At 38.5% G+C, this 24,110-nt stretch overlaps 1 protein-coding gene across 4 annotated transcripts in view; it reads left to right on the plus strand.

Annotated features, from left to right (window-relative positions):
* The window catches only part of ELAVL2 (ELAV like neuron-specific RNA binding protein 2), a 140,522-nt gene that overhangs the window by 79,129 nt on the left and 37,283 nt on the right, over window positions 1–24,110 (plus strand). For all 4 annotated transcript variants that reach the window (XM_011944488.1, XM_011944487.1, XM_011944489.1 and 1 more), the window contains one exon: window positions 21,475–21,578. In XM_011944488.1, coding sequence (XP_011799878.1) covers window positions 21,475–21,578 — 104 coding nt within the window. The remainder of the gene's footprint in view (window positions 1–21,474; window positions 21,579–24,110) is intronic.

The raw sequence follows: 24,110 nt of genomic DNA on the forward strand, positions 1-24,110 counted from the left end.
GATGGTCTTGATCTCCTGACCTCGTGATCCGCCCGTCTCGGCCTCCCAAAGTGCTGGGATTACAGGCTTGAGCCACCGCGCCCGGCCAAAAAAAGGTTTCTTAAGTGGGTAGTAGAATTTACTAAACCCCTATGCACACTAGGTTTGTTATTTAATTTAGGAATAAGTTCTTGGGATTAAGTTTGAATCAAAATACTTTTGCTTCCTCCTGCTAGGAAGGTAGCCTACTGAAAGTAATCTTACAGCTTTTAGCTTAGAATATTGTTACACTTGGGTTCAAATTCCAGCTGAGCCACTTAATTTGTGTTGTGGCCTATGTGAACTTTATGAAACTTCAGTTTCTTTCATAAAGTACCTAGCACACGGGTACTGTCTCTCTTACCTGTCGTCTTCTTACCAGTTAATAGTTAATATCCATTGAGTTGCATGACTGTAGCAGACTTTTTTTTTTCCCCCATAGGTATAAACTAGTTTTTGAAAAACATCTTGAAGTAGATCTGTTGTCTTAGAATTCTTAGAGTTTGTCATGATGTGGAAAGAATGCAGAGCTCATATTCCATTCTTTGCTTTCTAGGTTATTTGACCAACATAATTGATTTTCCAGGGGTGGAACAAAGTAAGAATAGAAAGTACAAGGCAAGACTTGGGAGCCCAGAATGATGATTAGTGATATTACACGAGCCTTTATGAATTAGAGCACTGGAGTGTGGAATTATTGCTCTATGTGGTATTGTGTTAATGTTTCAGAATGAATTAGCTTGACTTAATATATGAAGACACTCTCAAGTGAAGTTCCCGGTGAACTATTACTGGGCTTCGAAGGTCAGCAAGTTGTTAAATTGAGCCATGAAGTATTGGTTAGATAAAAGCTGTGGCTTATTTTTACTTTTATTGACATCATCTTCCTTAAGATGAATATCCCTTTAATATAAAATGCAAATACTACACTAAATATTCTCATTTTATCAAATACGATGTTCAAGTCTAGATGTACAGAGACCTCTGTTTTGGGATCTTCAGAAACCTAGTGTTCCTGCAGTGTTAGCAGATCAGAAGGCTGAGGAAAAGAATTCCCTTTGTTTTCTTTTCTGTTGAAATAGTCATTGAAAACATTTAAAGCATTGCTTCATTCAGTCATCACAGACTTCACAGATTTCAGTTTGTGTGTATGGGGGAGGGGGCAGTTTCTATGAGGGTAGGTTAACTTAGCAGATGCAATTTTACATCTTGTTTTCCTTTTTTGTTAAATCCTTATGCATATTGTGAATTAGAGTTTATTTTTAGCTCTTAATGAGTTCTTTTCTCATCATTGTACTTTTTGTTGGAACTCTGTTTTGTACATACTGCTTCGATTTTGTAGGGAAAATGTGTATGGCGTACAAGTCCTCTATCCACCACCCCCCAACTCTCTAGCTCAACAAAAATTTGCATTTCTTGGTGAGGGATGATAGACTTGAATGTTTTTTTTTACCTTGTAGATAGATCTGGTGGTGTCCTTGACTCTTCACAACCTGTTTGACCTTTGGACTTAATATTGAGAAAGTCAAATCCTCCTTTTAAAGTAAAGTTTAAGGAAGGCATAGCTGCATGTAAACTGGTAAATCAGAATCATTGCACTGTTTTCAAGGTCACTGGAGCCTGAGAGAACAATTTTATTTCCTAACATTTTAATGCTTTAAATTCAGTCTTAAGGAGTTGCCTCCAGGGGTACTGTCTGATGAATCCTTCTTTCTAACCCTGATACTAGGCCATGGGAGCTTTTTTCATTCCACTTAAATGAATTGTAGTTTGCTCTTATTCTACTTTAAATGTATCCAAACATTGTGAACAGAAATGAGAGACTGATTATGGTGTATCAAATCAATCGGCCTCTTCTCATGTAGACAAGGGCTCGCCTAAATGACTTCCCAAATCCTACCTCTAAAATTGCGACTTTTCTTTCTTTTGTGAACCTGAGTATTAGGTGAGCTCTTTTTAAACATGCTGCCAAGTGATTTTGCCGTATATGGTGCAGACAGTGCATGCAGAATGATCTTAAAATCTCACAATGTTATACCGGGTTTGTTTTTAGACTCTTATATTCTTTATTTGTGGACCTTTATTTTTACAGGGGTAAGCCCTTTTATACATATTGCAATAGAATTAAAATACAGAACTGTTAATACTGATTTATTACTGTGTTTTATATTAATATATGTATTTTTTAAGTGCTGGAAATTGGGAGCCTTTGCAAAAAGGCATGATAACATTCCGTTATATCCCCAGCTCTAGAACATTAAAAACTAGTCCTGATGTGATACTTAAAAGTGGAATATGGAATCTTCTGGGATTAGTTTCTTACTCTATTTGATATTTTAGTTCTCTGAAGGTTTATGGAAAACGGTATATTTGGACATAGCCATCAAAGTAAGGAGGATGTCTAATATTCTTTCCTGGCCTTTATAGCTGGACAACGGACTTTTAAAGAGTCTCTTTTTTCCCCCCTTTTTAAGACAGAACCCTTGGAGGCCACTGTGTTCATGACCAGTGACTGCTTGAGACTGGATGTATTAAATGGACCTATGTTAGTATAGTGAATAACAGCTCTTAGATAATTTTGGGTAGTTGTTAGTAGGCACCAAAGGAGGAGGGGTGAACCTTAGTTGCTCTATAGGTTATAATGAAAGAAGGTCTCAGGCCAGATCCCACCACACATAGATACCTCTATCTAGCAAGCAGGACCAAAGTGATGGATAATCCTTTTCTGAGAGCTTGGTAAAGTTCCACTTCTCTGTTCTCTTTTAAGTGCTTTGAACACACCTTACATGAAATGTTCACCGAAGGCTGACAACATCCCAAAAGTCGTGTTCTGCACCCTCACTTTGCATCATGCAAAAAGAAATCCCTTTAAACAAAGACTGAAACCCAGGACCATTTAATATTTAGGGGTTCTCTCCGTAAAGATATAACCACCTTGGATTATGCCACCTTGGATTTTTGTGCCCTGTTTATGCAAAGGTGGGAAGTGTCTCTAAAGTAATTTAACCCATCTGCATGTCTTGAATTCCTTTAATTTTACCAGTAAGACCCCATTTCTAACACGCATTATACTAATTAACAAATAACTGGTTTACAGAACAAAACCGTATTTTGACGTCCATTAGGTGAATCAGCAAAGAATTGATTGTTGATTTAGTATGGATGATATGTAGGCTTTCACTAGTCACTTGAATTTTAGCCTACTTGTATTATACTAACTAATCCTGGATTGTGCATTAATGATAGTATGTTAGATGACCCAGAATTAAAGCTTAAATGGCTGTTGAACACGTATCATCAGGTTAATTCTAAACTTTAAAAAGAAATGTTTTTATTGTGGGAAAATATAAAATTTATCATTTGAACCTTTTCAAGTTTACAGTTCAGTGACATTAAGCACATTCAGAGTATTATGCAGCCATCACCATTATCCATTTCCAGAACCTTGTGGTCATCATCCCAGATAGAAACTATAACCATTAAACAGTAACTCCTCACCCACCTCCTTTGCTCCCAGCCTTTGGTAACCATTATACTTTCTGTGTCTCTATGAATTTGCCTATTCTCGGTACCCCATATAAATGAAATCATACAACATTTGATGTACCAAAGTATTTTGAAAGTAAACTATGATGATTGTTCTCAGGAGATACTAGTTTTTTTTCCCCTTGGGCTATAGACTCTTCTGTATATTTTATTTCCCTTCCCCTAAGTGGCTTTAGCGACCAACCCCTCCCCCTGAAATAAATAGCCTGTCTTCAAATTTAGTTCATGTCACATTCCCCATAAAAGAAACATCCAATTAAAATACTGAATTTGTACAATATTTTGCCAGATTGCTGACTACTTGCAGGGACTTCATCTTACCCCCTTTGTAGTTGTTCAGCCTGATTTCAGCCTTATTTTCTTCTTTTGAAAATTGCCTTCAATCTCTATCACTCCCCATCTACTGGCAAGTCACCTGGAGGAAGAGGCAGTGGTGTAAGTACGGTAGGTCAGAAAGAAGAACCTAGGTAGTTTTGCTCCCTGGAAGTCTCCCCTGCCTTCATACTTTTCTGCTCTTTTCTCCCAGAGAGTCAGAGCATCCAGGGACAAACATCCCTGTGGGGTCTTGGGACACAGGACACAGTGTACAACATCCCCAGACTTCTTGTTACCTCACTTCATCCTCTGCTGAGCACTTGAAGAACATCTTGGCAGAAAGCTATTCCTCAATCAGAGTCAAAGAGCGAAGAGTTAGAAATTCTCTTCTGTAGTTTTAGTTCTTCTATTTTTTTCTCCCCCTTCCCTAGTACTCTTTCCCCCTACCCCTCAAAGAAACCCCCCATGAATACAACAGTCAACCACCCAACCAAAAACCCACAGGACAGAGCCGTATTTTTTAGACCACTGGAACAATTATTGTAGTTAGAGAAGAGTTAAATATCTTTCTGAAGCAACCTTGGGAGACAGATGCTGATGTATGTTGAAGCTAGAGGCAGGTGGTTTGTGGCCTATTTCTGCCTTTGCATTATTTCAGATTCTGTTACTGAGTAGAACAGTCCTTTAAAAAAAAAAAAAATTTAGGTCTTATATCTTGGCCTCCTGCCTTCTCTGTTGGCATCAGCCAAATGCATGTTGGCTGCAAGTACATCTTTCCACACTTAGTGACTGGATTTATTTTCAGACGTTGGTTATTGACAACTGAATAGCAATTTCCTGTGTTGGGGCTTAACAGAAAGCCTCCCCTGGGTTGTAAGAGTTTAAAATAATGAAAAAGGCGAATACTTTGTGGTTAAAGTCTTAATGCAAGCTTTGTGTGGACTTCTCCCCACTGCCTACTTTGCACTCATGTTTGTAGGGAGTTTCCAAAAGCCTGTGATTGAGATGAGGAAGGTCTTCTACCTCTGGAGCTGTAAGGTCTTGTCTTGACTAAAGATGACTCAAGCTTAACCAGTTGTTCAGCAGTCTTTGAGCTTTGGGTGTGCTGGAGAATATCAGCCAGTGTTAAGTTCTTGATTTCAAGTGGTGACTGTTGAAGAGAACCTATGTCATGAAATACAGTAGTCCTCCCATTATCAACAGTTTCGCTTTCTGCAGTTTCAGTTACTTGTCGTCAACCATGATGTTAAAATATTAAATGGAAAATCCCAGAAATAAACAATCCATAAGTTTTGACTTGCTCACCTTTCAGTGTATCGTGATGAAATTTTGCACCTTCCTGCCCAAGATGTGAATCATCCCTTTGTCCACATTATCCATGGCTGTACATGTTCCCTGTCCTTCAGTCACTTAGAATCCATCTTGATTAACAGATTGAAAAAAAGTGGTGTATGTTATATTGGATTCAGTACCATCTGTGGTTTCAGTCATCCACTGAGGGTCTTGTAATCCCCAAGGATAAGGTCGGGGGTGGAGGACTACTGTACTCGGCTAGTGGAACTTCTTGTGGTGCACCTCATGGTTCAAGGGAGGTAGAGAAGGAGGGAATTGTCATACTGTGAAGGTGGAATGCAAGATGTTCTAAATTCGTGCTTGTTTTGTTGAGCTAAGATGTAGAAGTATAGTCTGGTTCACTAATTTGTTGATGATTTCATTTGGTGGTTAATATGTGATGCAATCATTTATTTGAACAGAAAGGCATTTTTTTTTCAGTTTGCATGGAAAGATTTCTAAGGATGTTCATGGATCCAAGACAAACTTATCTCAGTCTTTCATTTCATTAGAGTCCTTCTGTATTGGGGAAATCTCTTAGTATATTGCCGATGGGAAAAAGCTAATTCCAGAAGCCAGTGGGGCTGGTCCTCTCTCTGCCTGGCTTTCTATAGGCAAGCAGCCAGTAAGGAACTCTGGTAAAGTCAATTAGGCATTTTCTCTCAGGACCCAGGGTTTTAAGGAAGTGACAGAAGGATAAGATGGTGATGATGACTCACCTCACTGTTCTGAGGTGGGGGTAGTTTTACTTCCTACTACTTAACTCCTTGAAGTCTGGTTCCCAGCCCTTACTCATTCTGAAAACCCTCTGTGACTCTTCAATGTGTTTCTTTGTGCCAGTTAGCTACAGTCAGTGTACAATCTAGAACTCCATTGAAGCATTCTTTATGTAATTCATATTTTTTATCTTTTTCTGTCAATGTTTTTCAACTCAAAAGTAAGCTTATTAATTTTTATTGGCCTCAATTTGACTATAAGAGAATAACTTTTGTAATTGGTTAGAAGCCCCTGTTGTGAACTCACCGTAGCTATTGGTAAAGGAGTTTGTTTTGAGAGGTATGTACTCGTATGTATGCATATTTTGTAAATAAAGTCACTTGTCAGTGTCTTTCAAACAATTTACTCATATTTGTGTCACATTGTTAATGTTGGGGGAAAGCAAAGTTTGAATTTAATTATGCAAAATAGTAGGTACAGTGAAGATACTGATTCTCCCTTCCAAGTCACCTCTTGTGATTTCTTCCCCCTTATGATTATGTTTCTTGGGCACTACTTTGCTCCCTGAGTGTGAGCAAGAATAATCTGAAGAATGACTGAAATGACCACCAGTGGTAGCATTCACACAGCAGGTCTTTTTGGATGTTTCATCTCTAGCTTTTAATCTTTAGAGGTCAGTAATGTTTGGCGACTCCCATTGCTTTTAGTAGTAACTAAGGAGAGCCATATATCTTGTGGAAAAACAGATTTGCCTGTGAATGACTTGCATTTATCTCCTCTGCTTATTTAGTGGTTATTTCTTTAAAACCCTTTTGGTTTCCAGCCACGTAGGGACGTATGTATGCTTACAGGCATTAAATTTCTGTGTCCTGTGGGATAAGAAATATATGTCATCATTAGGTTTTTGGACAGTCTTTGGTTCTCCTTGAAGAGATTCAGGTCTTGTTTTACCTTTATTTACAGTTCGTTTTTTTCCCCAGCAAGTAAGTCATTGATGGTGAATCATAAATGCAATTGTTCAGAGAAGAATCTAGTCAATTTTATGTTCTTCTTTGCAGCCTATTAAGATATTTGTGTACACCTAAAGGATTTGAATGGGATATCTGTTCAGGTAGCTGTAAGTGAAAATGTGGTGGTGGGCAGGGCAGGGGAATGACACGGCCAAGATACTACCAGGTCATAGAGGATTACACAGAAAATCTTTGTATAACATCTTAATATAGCTATAGATTCTGCATTCAGAAAACATACTTCTTTGGGGATTGTAAAAATCTACCATAGCTCCTGGTTATTTGATTTGTATTTTGTTTGTTTCTTGAAACAGTCTTGCTCTGTCACTGCTCAGGATGGAGTGTGGTGGTGTGATCACAGTTCACTGAAGCCTCAACCTCCCAAGCTCAAGTGATCTTCCCACCTTAGCCTCCCGAGTAGCTGGGACCGCAGACATGTGCCATTATGCCCAGTAATTTATTTATTTTGTAGAGATAGGTTCTCCCTGTTGTTGCCTAGGCTGGTCTTGAGCTCCTGAGCTTAAGTGATCCTCCAGCCTCAGACTACAAAAGTGCTGGTATTTGGGAGCCACTGTGTTCAGCCTGTTTTTGTTGTTGTTGTTGTTTGTTTTTAAAATAATTTTTTTGCTTCATTTTCTTTAAGTCTTAGATTACAATGACAGAGAATGCAAATAAAGGAACAAATTAGCTTTGTAGGGAATAATGAGATCAAATAAGTTCTAATTCCTTTAGTATTAGATTTAATTATTACTTTTTTTTTTTTTGGAAGGAGGTGCACAAGGAGGATAAAGAAGCCCAAAATAATATAGTAGGCTTTTGTGTTAAGATCCATTTCAGTATATATATGTTTTGTTGCTAGAAAATAACTCTTGCTTGAGAAAAATAAGTTTAGTAATCTAAGTAGAATACCTTAATAATGTTGTTGTCAATTAGGATAACTAGAATAAGCACTTAATAGGTTATATTCTATTTGGGTATAGGGGCTAGTAAGTGATCTGGCAGCATACATATTTCAAGTTTTTCCCCAAATAAAGGAGATTAGTTTATAATTTATAACTATTTTGTTCCTTCATTATAAATAGGAAGGAAGAAGTTTTCAGCAACAAAATAGGAAAACTCTTCACAGCATAGGCTATTCAATATTGGAATGAGCTGAAAAACTAGTTGTTTAGTGAAACGCTCATTTCTTCGAGTGGTGTACTTGTAATTGAATACCTAACATTTTGTATGGCATTGTACATTGTAGGAAGCTCTTTAACAAGACTGATTCTAACACGCAGATCAAAATTTCTTTGTGAAACTTAAGGTGGAGATGGTGGAATCATAGGTGGGGGCGAGCATCAGAGAGTACCTTTAGTGTAGTTTCTTTTCCCACAGATGAGATATCAATCTCAAATTCATAAGGCTAGTTAGCTGGAGGCCTTAAACTCCTAACCTCCTTTGCCTTAGGGCCTCCTTTGGGGTAATAAGATGGATTCTTCTAATCCACTTGTCTTTGCCTTCATCTTAAAATGTGTTTGCCAAGTGGGCATGTAATGTGGCCCAAATAGCTGAGAAGCTCTGTGTATAGAAGTTACTTCCCACATCAGATGGTCCTTCATATTGTTTAATCTGGTGCCATAAAAACATAGCGCCTTCCCCAAGAGTGGGTCTCAGATATGTGAATAAGCAAATTGAGTAACTTCAGTCACAGCAGATTAAAGAAAGCATCACATTAAAAGTTTTTAAGATGAATTAAAATTTAAGTGTTGTTGAACAAAATTTTTTTCACCCTCTACCCTGTTACACATTTAAGAGTACTTGAGATAATAAAATGGTAATATGTTAAAATTGTGTTTAGGATCTTCCTGTTTCATAGGAAAGACCTATCCAGAATTAGCAGCAATGGTCAGGTGTACTAAGTTGCTGGGTATATGATTTAGATAGTTTGTTTTTAATATACTTTAAAGTCAGTGGTAAAAGACAAGCCTCTGTGCTCTGCTCATTTGGCAGTGAAGCATTGTCTAGGTAAAATCATTTTAGTAAAGTCTTCCTCAAAGTGTCCGTGAATTTTAAATTTGGAGGATTACAATAGCTAATCACTTCAGCTTTTCAATGAGGTGATTTGGGAAGAAATGCTCATGTGTGATATGAATGTGGCAATTGTGGGAGCTGCACCATTTTGTACTTCTCTTTAGGAGCCATCTGTTAATTGGTGGGCAGGTTGCCCCGTGGTCTCACAGTGGCTTGCTGTAGCATAAGCTGTCCCTGAGCAAAGCAAAATTGGTGTTTATTTCTGTCAGGGTACCTCTTTGGCTTAATTCGTAGCCATGGTTCCCATCTGACCCACAGCCGTTACAACTTTAACCATATACAGCTCAGTTTCCTCTGTGGACTGTGTTCCATTGGGATTCCTTTTCTTTATTGCTTCAGAGAGAGTGTTCTTGAGGTTTTTGAAGCTGTGTCTGTAGTATTTAAATAGGTTTCCTTTATGCTCAGCATTTATACCCCCACCAACCCAAACACCATCGGTCTGGGGATTTTTCCTAAGCATATAAAAGTCAGTGCTGTGTGTGACTATTTTAAGTTTAGAGGAAGGAAAGAAAAATGTTCCTCATACCCTCTTGATTAACTACCTCTTCATTAACTATAAGCTAAGCAACATGTCCTGTACCAAGAGAAGGAAAATCATATGTTATTTATACTTAATCCTTGTGTCGACTGGGGACGATGGATGTCCTTTGGAAATTTACTTTGTCTTTACTAAAAATATCTCTAATTTAATTCTGCTCTTTCTTTTTGATATAAAAGGAATTACAGTGGACAGTTTTCCCCCAGTGGAAGGGTTGTACATACCACTTTATAGCAGATACTTTATGATCAGTACACATAAGGTGAAATGTGTTTTTACTTTATTGAAACATCTGATCATGTTATGCTACCCAATATTCCCTTCTTAATGACTCAGCTTCCCTCCCTTGCTCACTCCTTTCTAACTTGATGTCACCATATTATATGTGAAGGACATAGGTATGTGTGTGCATTCACAAGGCATGTGTAATTTTGCAGTTGCAGCTCAGAGTTAAAAATAAGGTTCGTTAACACTTGCAGTAGTTTTTCCCCACTTATGGTAGTCATTAATACTTTGTCCACTCATAATAGCAGCTTAACTGGGCCAGGTGAGGGGGTGGGCAGAAAGAGTTTTCAGGTACTTGTTTTTACAGCTATGTAAAGGAGGTCTCAGGAAATCATAAGCCCTCCCTGATGTAGTCATCTTGGGTGTAGCTTTTTGGTGATTGGGGTTATCCATCTCAGTTTTATAGTGCAAGAATATTTGCAAGGCTGCGGAGTTGGTGTGTTGTATTAATCTCTGGGTATTATGATTCAAAGGGTTTCTTGCCTTCTAGTTACTTTTACAAAGGCAAGACATTACCATGCCAAGAAAATATGGATCCTCCTGGGATGCAAGGAGTTGCTAGATTTCAATCCTGGGCATTACTCTAGAAGGTCTGTAACCGAACCCAGGTTCAGCTGCTTGCTACTTGAAAGCCAGAACACCGGAGGCAAGGATTGGTGGAAGGAAAAGCAGTTTTAATGGGAGCCAGCAAACTGAGAAGATGGCAGACTAGCATTCTAAAGTACCATCTTCAGTTTAAAAATTTACCATAGGGCTTTCAAAGGGAAATTTGGTATGGGAGACATGCAGAAGTGGTGCAGGACCTGTGTGTCTTGTTCAGTGGTTCTCTTGGGTGTCTGAGGGTCTGATTGGCATTATCTTGACTTTGGCTCGTTGATGGTGGACTAATTATGACTCCTCCTAATCATGAGGATTTTGCAGTGGGGACTCTTCCTGGTTTGTTTTAAGATTAGCCTCTGAGATTTCTTAAGAGTGTGGTAGATAAGCATGGATTGCCTGAGGGGAGTGTCTAGAGAGGGAAGGAATGAAGAGGTGAGAGGGGAGGGAAGAAAGAAAAGGAGGTGATTTCTAACACTGAGGTCCCTAGTTATAGCCCTACATCTGCATCTGCTCAGTGATTGTACCAGGCCACTAAGGTGACTGTCCCAGGGTCCCTCGTGTGCCTCTTGCCTCATTGTGCCTCAGTGCTTGGTGCATCCTACAGTTTGCTATAAACCTTCACATGGACCAGCCTTGCTCCCAGGATGAGGGGGTCAGCTTGCTTACCTCTACATAGACGCCTTATGTTCAGCGTAGTACGTCTTTGGTCTGACTGTCTCGTTTATACTTCTTTACAAATTTGTTCTTCTCCATGTTCCTATTTCCTTAATTTGTTTGTCAGGAAACACCTGAATTTCATCTTTTCTGTTTTAACACACTAAAGAGTTCTCTTTTTCAAGCTGGTCCTGGTTAAGCCTGAAACCCCTGCAATGCACTTTATGTATTTCACGTTCATTAGGTGCCTGCGTCTCCTTTGTTTACTGTGTAGGGCTTAAAATTTTTGAGCATCTTAGAGGGCAGAGACCATGTGGTATTGATCCCATCTTTTTTCCACTGCTATGAAATCATGCTATGCGTATGAAAGCATTTTAATGCAATCTGCTGAGGAGAGAAGTGTCTTGTGTGGGAGACTGTTTTGGCAGTAGCAAACATGTTTGGCTTTAGCCATAAGAACTGCTTTCTGAGTTTGGAAAAGGAGTATGTAAATCAAGGCCCATTTTAAATGGATCTTTTTATAATGCAGATACCTCTCATCTATCTGTTTTGTAATGATGGATTTGTTTTGGGGGCTTAAGTGGTTTGTGCACCTGCAGGATGTCCTACCTTTTCTTTCAGGTCTTTTTTTTTTTTTTTTTTCCTTTCATAGTCTCTTGGATGGCTTAAGAAAGAATTGAAGTTCCAGTCAATTTATTTCATGACAAAGGACAAGAAAAAATACAGATGTATTTGGAGATTATAAATATTCTGATTGGAAAGTTGTAAGCTTTGGATGTACAGGATTCTGCCACAAAGTAATTTCCACACATGGCCGAAGGCAGTAAAGTGTACACTTTTGAAAGACTGAGTTTGGAAAGGTTGATTGTGGTGTGAAAACCTAACTGCTCCCTTGCGCTAGCTGTGTGTGCCTTTGAGCAAGTTAAATTAGTAACTTTGAACCCCCAGCTTTGTCTGTAAAATGGATACAGGTGTATTTACATGTAGTCTTGTGGTGAGAATTAAATGTGATATATATAATGTAAGGCTCATAGTTGCTTGATAGTTTAGTTTGGCAGTGGTCCTGTTGACTTCCAGACAGGTAGACATAGCATTTATGGGGCAGTAGGAATGGGCATTTTTCCCCAACAGACTTGCCTTTTCATACTGGAAGGTTTGGACTGGTGAACTTTTAACTTCTGGGTAAGAGAGTGATTTTTTTAAGAAAAATGTGTTCAAGAAGAAAATTTATCTCTAACAAGAATTTTTTTATCACGTGGACTTGATGAGTTTGGTAGAGTCTAATTTTATGGTTTTCCGTTCTTGATAAAATGGGGAGCTCTCCATGGTGGTTTGCAGGACTCCGACATAGTTTTAAAACAGGCGCTGATCTAATTATAGTGCATAGGGCCTTTAATTTTTTTTTCTCGTATCTGAATTAAAAAATGATCTCTTACAGACAGAAAAACACATTAAGAAGCCATACTGCCTCTTGATGTACTGCTTAGTGGGGTGTGTGTGTGTGTGTGTGTGTGTGTGTGTGTGCAGGCACAAGCAAGAGTGCATGTTTGTGAAGATTGACACCAGCTGGTCGCACAAGCAACAGCAGATGCCCTTTTTACTACCACAGTTAACTTGTTTTCCTCTACCACAATACTGTTTTGAGGAATATAGTTCCTTTGCCTTCATCCCAAATGATACTTACTTGAACAACTCCTTTGTCTTTTAACTAAACACAAGATAAAGCAGATAATACAAGACTCTGTGTGGGGGGCGGTTGGGGGGGGTGGCGGATCTGTATGGAGTCAATTATAATTAACGAAGAAATGAGAAAGTTGAAGCAGACCCAAACCTTTAATTGAAAGTAGATTGGACCAGCCCAGAGTTGTTAATGTTCTAGCCTTTTTTCAACTGTCGGGTGTGACTTTCAGGCTATCTGAAGGTATTTTGGCATTTGCTCTATCCTGGTGGCAGCTTCAATGTTTGAAGGTAGAACTGCTGACCTTTTAGAGAAACTACCTACATCAGTAAGTAATGAGAACTGCCTTTTGTTTTCATTGTGGTGAGCTTACACTATCTCAGTCACTTCCTTTCAAGCTGGAAAACCTGCCTTCAGGTAGAGTCTCATCCTGTGTATTGTAGAGGAATTGGTTTATTTTTCTACTGCAGATAATTTTTCCGAATCTTCCTGGTCTTGGATGCAAGACATCTTTGTGTACCCAGTGTAATACTTGGCAAGAATTTAGAGGATTTAATATGCTGTTTCTGTTCTCAATAGTCTAAGACTGAATTGTGTGGGAGTTCTTAATGTTGTCTGAAAATGTGATATATTAAGAACCCCCAGTTTCACCAACTTAAGCAGGGTCATGCTGCATTGCCAGCAGATTCATAATTACTGGGACTGGAACTACAGGAAAATAGAGCTCTACCAGTTGCATAATCGGGACAGATACGGCTATGAAAATTAACTTGAAGGGAAAATGCCCTGGTGCTGAGGATGTTAACCGCTCCCTCTAGAATTAGGCTGCCTAGGTAATATTTACCAAACGATCACTATTTACAACTTTGATTTCAGCAGAAAAGTTATAATTTAAACTCTTCTATATTAGCTCCATGTGTCTGTAAAGTCCTGAAAATCATTTAGAAACATTGGGGCCTTTCAGTCTCAGGCCAGCTTTATTAGCATTTGGGTGGAAGATGAGTCTTCGAGTGAGCCATCTGTTTTCTGTATTATGTGAGTGTCTAGGTTGAATTCTCCATCCTTGTGATAATCCCTGGTAATGTCCTTTGGGAAGCTGGTAGAAATGCTCCCAGCTTTCAGAAAGGCTGGCTTGGACTGTAGTAATAGGATCTCAGCAGCCCTCCATCTCACAATTTGATCTTACTCATCAGAGGGCAGCAAGGGGAATCTGTTTAACTTGACCCATGTTAACTTGAGTGTTTAAATGGAAGGACCTGCTGCATCTGGCATGCTACATTTGAGGAGACTCGGGTTAAGTCAGGAATTAAAATGTGGAGAAAAACGTGTCTAGAGAGAATTGCATCCCTCTGTTCTAAGATTCTCTCAAACCTTTTCCCTGCTGTGTGGTACCCACATGATTTTGCTGTGTATCAAATCTGAGATATTAAGAAAGCTCCTTTGCAAAGTCTGGTGCAAGTTGCTTTGGTGCCAGAGTTGCAGTGCACAGGCTGTCTGAACAGACACACATAATGAGTGCCCAAGAACAGTAAGTCCATCGGAAGAAATACAACATATTTGCAACTTTATTGTGTGTTTGAGGGAGGAGAGAGAAGGATATTAGGAAGGAACAGGGTCTTTATTGAAAACAAAAATTTTCTCCCCTTGTAATGAAAACTTGTTTTGCAAATCAAATTATTTGCTTTTGTTGTTGTTGTTGTTGTTAAGTCATGCAGTTTTATGCTGTATTAGGGCTGTGTTTGGAGAAAGTGAATCTTTCCATTTTGCTTTGAAAAGTATTGCATTTTTAAACCTCAGGTTGCAAGTCTTGCTTGACAGAGAGGACTATAGTGACCTGTTTCTGCTAACTGTGGGATTTGGAAAAGACCCAGACTGCTTTTATTCTTCTATTTCATAAAACATTACTACTGCTCTAAATGAAATAATAGATATACATCAATCAGTGTAGTCACCTTTTATTGTTGATTCAACTACCAGGTTTTTACAGAATTCACTCTGCATTTTATTTGACTTGAACATGAATAGTCTCGGCAGACTTAATTATATTAGTGAAAAAGTACTTTCCACAAAATTATATGCTGACATCCCGTAATTCATACTTACAGATTTGTGAAACAGATTTATGTAAATCTATCAAATTACTCTAGATGACATTTTTTTAAATTGAGACTTCATCTTAATGGTATTTGTAGAAACTTTTCATATGAACAATTTTACAGGAACTATTTAAAACTCGTATGACTTCCTTATGAAGGCAGAATACTATAACATTTCAGCATCTTGCCTCCACATGTTCTGTAATCCATCTGGTACAATGTAGGGACATGAGGAACATGTTTATAAGGGCAACTCTGTCCTAAACCACAGGCTCCTGGAAGGCAGATGCTGCTGTTCCTTCATTTGTTGTTCATTCAGTCATTCACAGAACGTTTAATGATCTGTCTTAGGGTCCTGTTTGTGAGGAACTATGTTCTGCTTGCCCTTGCTCAGCAGTCTAGCGAGGGAGCATCCAAAACCCCAGGCATACATTGCAAGATAAAGGGATAATATAAGAAGCTGTGGGAGGACTAGGCAGGAGGAACACTGAATAGTGTGCATCGGGGAAAGGGGCAAGTTGTGGCAGGAAATGACTTCAGAGAGTCTCAAAGGATACATGGGAGTTGGCTAGTTGGAGAGCTGTGTTCCAGACCTAGGGTGTATGTGTAGGAGTGGTGGAAGATGAGCAAAAGTAGAAGTGAACACAAAACTGACAGTGACTGGAAACCAGAGTATGGTTAGATTTGTGTTTTAGGAAGTTCTCCTGGATGATATTTTGGTGGAGGATGGCAGTTTTTGGAATTAACAGGAGTCTTAAGAACTGACAGTGACTGGAAACCAGAGTATGGTTAGATTTGTGTTTTAGGAAGTTCTCCTGGACAATATTTTGGTGGAGGATGGCTGTTTTTGGAATTAACAGGAGTCTAAGAACTGACAGTGACTGGAAACCAGAGTGTGGTTAGATTTGTGTTTTAGGAAGTTCTCCTGGATGATATTTTGGTGGAGGATGGCAGTTTTTGGAATTAACAGGAGTCTAAGCAAGGGGTGTCCTATTAGGATAGTGTAGCAATAATCAGGGCCAGGATAATACAGAACCAATGCTAATGCAGACAAAGGACTGATTTAGATGGTAGAACTGGCAGACTGTGATGCATGTATGGCAGAACTTGGAATGGAATAAGTCTTGCACATCTTCACTGTTATTGACTTGAGCTAATTCCTTCAAGCCTTGGATCAAATGTTACCTGCAGAATGGAGCCCTCTCTGACCATTGTATTTGAACAACAGCCCTGCCCCTCCCCTCCCCACTCTCATCCCCTGCTGTTTTTTTCTCCCTAGCTCTATTTTCTTCTAATACCCTGTAGAATGTGTTTGTATCTCCTCTTGTCAGAATATAGGCTTTATGAGAAAGAACTTTCTCTCTTTTGAATTCTCAGGGCCTAGCAAAAAGTATGATTCCCATAGTTATTGAATGCTTATTTTAGATGAGAAATTTGTAGGGTGACTCTTGTTTTTTTTTTGTTTTTTTTAAATACAAAATTTTATTTTCCACAATTTTGTGTTGAGGGTCTCGTTTAATATTGGTTGGATAAAATTAATGTATCTTTTAATCAAGAATGACGGTAGTCTATTGCCTTTACCTTTAAACCTGAGGGGGTAATTTGATTTTTCTGAACATTGGTAGTAATTTAAAATAGAAAATACTAAATAAAGTGACCTTTGAATGAAACAGGTCCAGAAGATTGTGTATTTCTAATTAAAATACACAATTAAAATTTTAATTAAAGTAGGGTATTAAAAGCAATGTAGGTGGCAGGGGAATGGCTGATGCTTTGAATTACGCACAGTTTGGGATAAATTGGCAATTACTGGGTTTCCCACAGTAGCACTCTGCCACTGAACGGGCTGTCTTCCTGTTTTCCTCTCCTTGCTCTGACCCCTTTTCTCAGTAGTCTTTGGTCCTCTTCAGAGGCCTGTGGAGTGCTTCAGCTCTGTGATATAGATCCCTGGACCGTGATTTCTAACCAGCCTGTTTATAACTGTTCTGCTTGTGTCAGGAGCATTTTATAAGCCATTTTTCTATCTCTTGTGAAGAAGTATTTCTTTTCTGTGGCATATATGTTAGATTAAAAAGAAGGGTGTAAAACAAAAGGCATTCATACACGATAGTGCAGCACAGAATATAGCAAAGTTCTAGAATCTGTACCAAAGCAATTAGAATCAAGACTTGGGGCCAAGTACGGTGGCTCACGCCTGTAATCTCAGCACATTGGGAGGCCGAGGTTGGCGGATCAGTTGAAGCCAGGAGTTTGAGACCAGCCTGGCCTACCTGGCGAAACCCTGTCTTTACTAAAAATACAAAAAGTAGCTGAGTGTGGTGATGCATACCTGTAATCCCAGCTACTTGGGAGACTGAGGCAGAAGAATCGCTTGAACCCAGGAGGCAGAAGTTGCAGTGAGCCAAGATTGTGCCACTGCCCTCCAGCCTGGACGACAGAGAGAGAGACCTTGTCTCGAAAGAAAAAAGATTTGGATTAATGGTTCGAAAATTCTTAAGAACACGTAACCACAGGTAGCTTTTGAGAATAGCTGAGGACACATGGCGTTGACCCTATTCTTTATGTTCAGTTGCCAGGCAAATTTTTTGGCGTTTAAAGACTTTTTTTTTTTTTTTTTCTTGAGGAGCCTTAGCTTTGTCATTTTGGTCAGAATAGTGTTTTAATCATGTTGGTTTCCATAATGGTTATACTTGGAATTTAAATGGAGCATCTTATAAAAATTTTTTAAAGAAATGAGTCTTAGTTTGGGGATTATCAGTATGCACATTCTAAATTCAGAGAGACTTGAAAAATAGGTTTGGATGATAAGGATAAATGTTGCTTGGTTTCCAAGCCTTCCATTGTGGCCCATGGCTGTTACTGATGAGTACAAGAGTGGGAAAAGGGTAGGTTAGGTATTTTTTTTTTAATGTTTGCTTTGCTACTGCTTTTATTTTTAACAACTGTGCGGTCACTTATAACCAGAAATATGCACTATATAAATAAGATGCAATTTATGTTGTCATAGGAATGAATAACGGCACAGAAACTCATATATAGTAAAAGTGGTATTTGTACAAAAGGTACAGAAGTTTGAGAAAATAGTCAGCCAAGAAGCATCTTTTGCGGTAAAAGTGTCAGAAGTGCCTGGTTACATTATTATTCAGGCATATTGGGTACAGACTAGTCCTGGGCTTATATGTAATATGCCTGAAGTCTCAGTTCAGGTATAAACTAATTGTTAATTGAGTGGAGAAGAGCACAGCATTTGAGAGTCCTGACTTTAAGTCCTGACTTTACTACTTCCTCCCTGCCTTTTTGATTTGTAGAAGCTGATTGACCTTGCCAAGCTTCAGATATCATTTCTACCTTGTAGGAGAAGAATCTGAATACCGAACATGGTTAATGTGAAGCTACAATTAAACAGTAAAATACTATGTAGCTAAAAGGTGAGAATGGGGAGGCTTGCCTATCTTGGTATCATCTGTGATGCCCTTAGTATATTTTAAACATCCAATAAATATTTGCTGCCTTGATTACAGATTTTCACTGTAAAGTAATTTAAAGTTCTAACTCCCTTTTGTTACAGTGCCAACATTTTAATACACCAACAACGGTAGGTTTAGAAATATAGTCTTTTAATAGCAGATACCCCCTTTCATATTATTTTGCTTAGGGTAATAGAGTTTTGTTTACCTCAAACATATTCTGAGTGGCACTCATCCTAATAATACCACTAGGCAAATCAGAAACTTTTACAAGGAGGCAAAGTCATTTGGGGATACATATTTCTGAGTATAAACAACTTAACAGATATTAGATATTTGACTCATTATAGCCAGTCATGATTGCTTGAGGGTGTCACGTGGAAGATGCATCTGATGGTTGGGTCCTCTGGTGGTGGTGGTGGTGATGATACCTTTGGTTAAATAACATCAGTAAGTTTCTCATTCTTTCATTTAGCAAACGTTTGCGTGCCTACAGCAGGCCCGGAGTAAGAGTTCAGAGGCCAGAGTGGGAAACGGCTAAGTAGGAAGTAAGCAAGACATGTTTTTCACTTTACCCACTGATCTAGTCTCAGTGGGCACTCCTGTGCCCCAGACTGACCTCAGAAGGCCAGTAAACTGTTTCTTTGAAGTAATAGGTAACTTGAAGATTTTAGAAGAAACACATCCATATGTATCTAAACAACATGGCTGTGAAACGGCAGTCATCCCTACAAGACCTTTCTTAGACCTCCCAGTAGCCCCGTTGTAGCCCCACCGTGGTTCTCACCATTAAATGCAGTGATTTCTCAACATGGCGACTGTACGTTAGTCACCAGGGTTTTAAAAAGCTAGTACCACTGCTTCATGACAGACTGATAAAATCAGAGCCCAAGGTGGGAGGATCGCTTGAGCCCGGGAGTTCAAGCATGGCCCAGCCAACGTAGTGAGATCTCATCTCATATACATACATATACATATACATGTACATGTATACACATGTGTGTGTGTGTATATGTGTGTGTGTGTATATATATCTTTGGAAGTGGGATTTGGGGATCAGGGTGTTTTTGTTTTGGTTTTTTTTAAAGCTTTCTAGATGATTCCATTGCAGCCAAGGTTGAGAATGCACTGGGGTTAGAAGCTGCTAAGATGCAGGAGGAATAGTATCTATCAGTAGAAAGGGCAATTAGACTATGCGGATATAATTGATTTATTTTGTCATAGAATAGCAGTGTGACAAAACTATGATATGTTTGTGTTGCCCTTTTCTTTTTCTGTTATATTTGTAGCATCTTTTGTATTTAACTTTAAACGAATACACTTAAAATCTTTAACAGTCAGCGTGTTATTTTTTTCTCATGTTATCTTTTGACTAGGGTGATGATCCACTTTCATCATTAATAAGTATTTTCATCATTGCTTCAGCAACCTAGTTGGGTAGAAATTATCCTCATTTTAGAGACAAGGAAGCTGTGGTTCAGAGAGGTGTTAAGCAGCTTCTTCAAAGTTGCACAGCTGAGAGCCAGTAAACACCAGAACCAGTATTGAAGTCTGTCTTCTTTCCACTGTAAGCTGGTTCTTTGAGCAGATTTTATTACATTCAGCGTATTTAATTCTACTTAATGACAATAGGACTGCAACATACTTTCATAAGAGGGGCACAATGCATGCAGTAGACACATGATAAATGTTGAATTAATGAAAAGCTGAATGCTTAAAAATACAGTGGCTTCACATGTGACTCTTCACTAGAACTATAAAATAAAACCTCTCAATTTTAGTGTGAGATAAAATTAACCTAATTAGTTTTTAGCTCTCTATTCCTTTCTCTTTAAAAAGAAAAAACACACACACACAGGAAAAAATACATTTTGATAAGAGGGTACAAGCAGTGATTATCCAAAATTCTGGTTGTGGTCCCAAAATATAATCACCAGTTTTCATATTGGGCACTATATTTAGCCTTCTCTTTTTGTTTACATAGTAACAAGTAGCCACATTAGGATAACCACAGTACCTGTCCTAAAAACCCACTTGCACCTACTGTGCCCCCATCAAGAACAAATACCTCACTTCCCTGTGAAATTGATGCAACAATAGAACTTAGTAAAAGCATTTGGACTGTCCTTGGGCATCTGGGAAATCGTCATTTAGTTTGTTTTGACTTTTGTAGACCAAACTTTTCTTAGGCCCATTTTTGTCACCTGTATAATGTTTCTTGCCGTTTCAAACTGAGAAACTTTCTTCATTGAAAAACTGAGACCTTTGCAATTGACTTTAGTTATCTTTGCACTCCATTGATTCAGCTGCTTTTGATAGCTCCTATTTTCTGAGATTTAGGGCATCACTTAGCCAGGAGTGAGAGGGCTCAGATGATTGGAGGAGGGTGGCAACAACAACAAACACTTTTAAGCAACTTTTACTCCAGAATTTTTTTCTCCTGTTATTTTTGTTTATGTTTTATTTCTTCTTTTCCTATATGTTCTCATTGTCTTCGGTGTCATCACTGTAAATCTTCTGTGTTCATGTTTCCCTGTTCTTATCTAGATCATAAAACCCTCTTTGGAGAAATTTGATTGAGTGTATTTGAAGATGAACCCTCCTCTAAAATAAACTTACACGTATACACGCCCACACATGGTTCTTCACCATTTTAGACTCCGACATAATTGTACTTGGTAAAGGCTGTAAATGTGTCAGGGTACAATTTACAGAACACTGACAGATTCTTGGTTGATGTTTTCTGTCTTCCCATTTTATGGCTAAGGAAACCGAAGCTGAAAAGGTATTGCCTGGTAAGCCCTTTCCATAGCACAGAGATTTATCCCCACAGTTTCTGGAGCTGAGCATTGTCTTGCTGCTGGTATACTCTGGCTCAGGCAGGGCATGTATGATGGAATCCTTTGGGGATGTGTGTGTGTTTTTTTTTTCCTAAACAGCACTGCTTGTTGAGTTCTAAAACTTGCAAATGTAGTAGACAGGAAACAAAAAGACTTCATGTATATTTCTAGATTTAATAGAGAGTTATTTTTACTGTTGAGGAAATAAGCTGGTGTTAATGACAAGACCATATGCCAAAATGAAAGTCAATCTCTGTCAGCAGTGTAGAACTAATATATGCCTTTTTCCCCTTCCCTCTCATTAGGGCAGAGCTTGGGATATGGCTTTGTGAACTACATTGACCCCAAGGATGCAGAGAAAGCTATCAACACCCTGAATGGACTGAGACTTCAAACCAAAACAATAAAAGTATGTTAAAAAAATTTTTATATCTACTTGTAGAACAGAAGTTTAAAAAAATTAAGGTTTACTGGTAGTTTTTTCCTTTCTTCCTTTTGGGCCCATATAAACAGTTACCTCGGAGACATAGTGGAATTTTGGTGTTTGCTGCATGATGGGGGAAACTGTTCAAGAATACTGTGTATAATCATTCGTGTATTCGCAAAGGGACAGAGCAACAACTCTCTTATATAAATATTTTACTAAGCCTATGGAATCAAATCTCCTTCCCTTATAGAGAATTACTTGCCCTATAACTTGGGGAAACCTCAGACTTGTTCTTCTCTAAAGGTCTGGGTAGTAAATAAGCAAGGTTTTGCAAGCCATGCAGTCAGTCACAACTTCTCAACTCTGCCTTTACAGTTTGAAAGCAGTAATAGCCACTACATAAACAAATGGATGCAGCCGTGGTCCAATAAAACTTTATTTATGGGCAATGAAACTTGAAATTGATAAGATGTTTATGTATTACAAATATTTTTATTTTTTCCAAGTTAAAAAATGTAAAAACCATTCTTAGCTCATAGATTATACAAAAAGGTGGCAGGCTAGATTTGGTGCTTGAGTTGTAGTTTGTTCTAGCAAATTCAGCTTGCTTTGAGGAGACTGACTGGAGGAACTTACGTGACACAGGTTATTTTTTCTTTTTTTCTTTTTAAGACATACAGTGAATAATTTTGTAGATATTTTGCCGCTTTTGTGTATCTTTGAAATTCTTATGTAGATTCTCTCTGGAGAGGGAGCTAATCCAATTCACAGCATAGATTTCTTTTCCTTTAGAAAATAAGAGGGATGTTGCCTCTAGCAAATTCTTAGTACATGTACCATCAATTTGCTGTCTCCTGCCCAGTGCAGACATTGCCAATCAATCATGGCACTCTTTCTCACTGAGTCTAGATGTGGCTCCCAAGTATTTTTCAAAATAGTGTTCCAGACAACCTCTATCAATTGACTCAAGTGTGAACCTATTTTCCACCCTTGATTTAAGAAACCAGCTCAGACTATAGCCTGAAGTAGTAAGGGGAAGTTAGTCAGTGCTGACTGTAGTATCCATCTTGCTTAGAGACTCGTCTAAAAGATTTTTGCTCATTTTTTTCAAGTATCTAGAAATGCAGTGTCATTTTGTGCTTTAAAGTTGCTTTTTTAGAATTACTAGTTAAGGTAATTTATTAGCCCTGAGTGTTTTTGACATATCGTTCTTTATATTTCTTGGCCCCTAAGAAAAATGCCTACCACCCCTGTCTTATCTAGAGGAAAGTATATAGTGGTTCCCAAATACACTAGGGTATGAGAGGTCCAAGAATTCTAGATATTTCTTGAGCAAGAAAATGTCCTATGAAAAGATTCACCAATCAGAAAATGAACTGGTTACTGTATATTATCAAAATGTGAAGGGAAAAATCAGATTTCCAATAAAGTCTAAGACAAAGCCTTAAGTTTGCTTTGAAGTTTTTTCAGTCTGAACTACTTTTTCTGGTTATATTTCTCTGCATACTTTTTATTTGTGTCAGAGATCTTTTACTAGTACTATTAAGTAACAAGTGTTCTTTAAAAAGACATCCAGTGTTCAGTTACCTTCAGACCATGTGCTCTCTATCCTACAGCAGATTTTTGCAGGTTTCTCTACCTCAATTTATATTGATTTCCAGGGATGCTGCTAATTTGTCCTAGTTCTGAGGTCCTGAGTTGTGGTTGAGAAGAAAATGGAATAGATGGTCGGGATGGCTTATCCCAGGAACTATCCTTTTCTCCATTCCAGAAATAATTACCTTTATTTCATTCTAATGTGTCAGTTATTTTACTATATACCCTCACTGCACTAAGATCCAAAAGAAGGTAGAAATGCAGGGGAAAATAGGTCTCCATAGGAGAAATGCCTGTGGCCTTCAAGGAGAAGTTGATGACAGCTGCTTCCTTACTGTTCATAATCCAGCCTTTTCTCTTTAGGGCCCAGCTGCTTGGGCTGAATATGTGGAAGAAAGGACAGTAAAGCCTTGTGGCTTTTATACTGTGACATCAATTTCTGATTTTCTGAGATGTGGGTCAGGGTAATGGGTAAATAGCAGGCTACTACTTTCCCCGCCCCTACTTGGTTCCTGTAAAAATATCAGATAACAGCTGGTATCCTCAGTTAGGCCCAGATTTGCCTAACAGGCAAAGCAAACCATTTCCCCCAAGTATATAGCATCCCCTTTGCCTGTTTGTTCTTTCTTTGTTTACTTATTTCCATTAGGCAGATTCTGTGTTCCTGTAAAATGTCTTGAGCCAAGTTTTTCTAGTATTCACAGCTTTAAGAATGTTTTGGAAGTTGAGTTAAACCTTTTTATTTCCTGGGATACTATTCCATAAATAAGTCTTTTTCCCTCCTCTAGTCTATACTGGTGATGGTTGTCAGCAGCACTTTCTTACAAAGCACCACTTTACTCATGTTACTGCTCACTCAAAACTGTATGGTGTTTCTCTGCTATTTTACCCCGTCATCTGGCTGAGCTTTGTAGCAGT

This window comes from Colobus angolensis, unplaced genomic scaffold (genome assembly GCF_000951035.1).
Source record: "Colobus angolensis palliatus isolate OR3802 unplaced genomic scaffold, Cang.pa_1.0 Scaffold231, whole genome shotgun sequence".
NCBI classification, from domain to species: Eukaryota; Metazoa; Chordata; class Mammalia; order Primates; family Cercopithecidae; genus Colobus; species Colobus angolensis.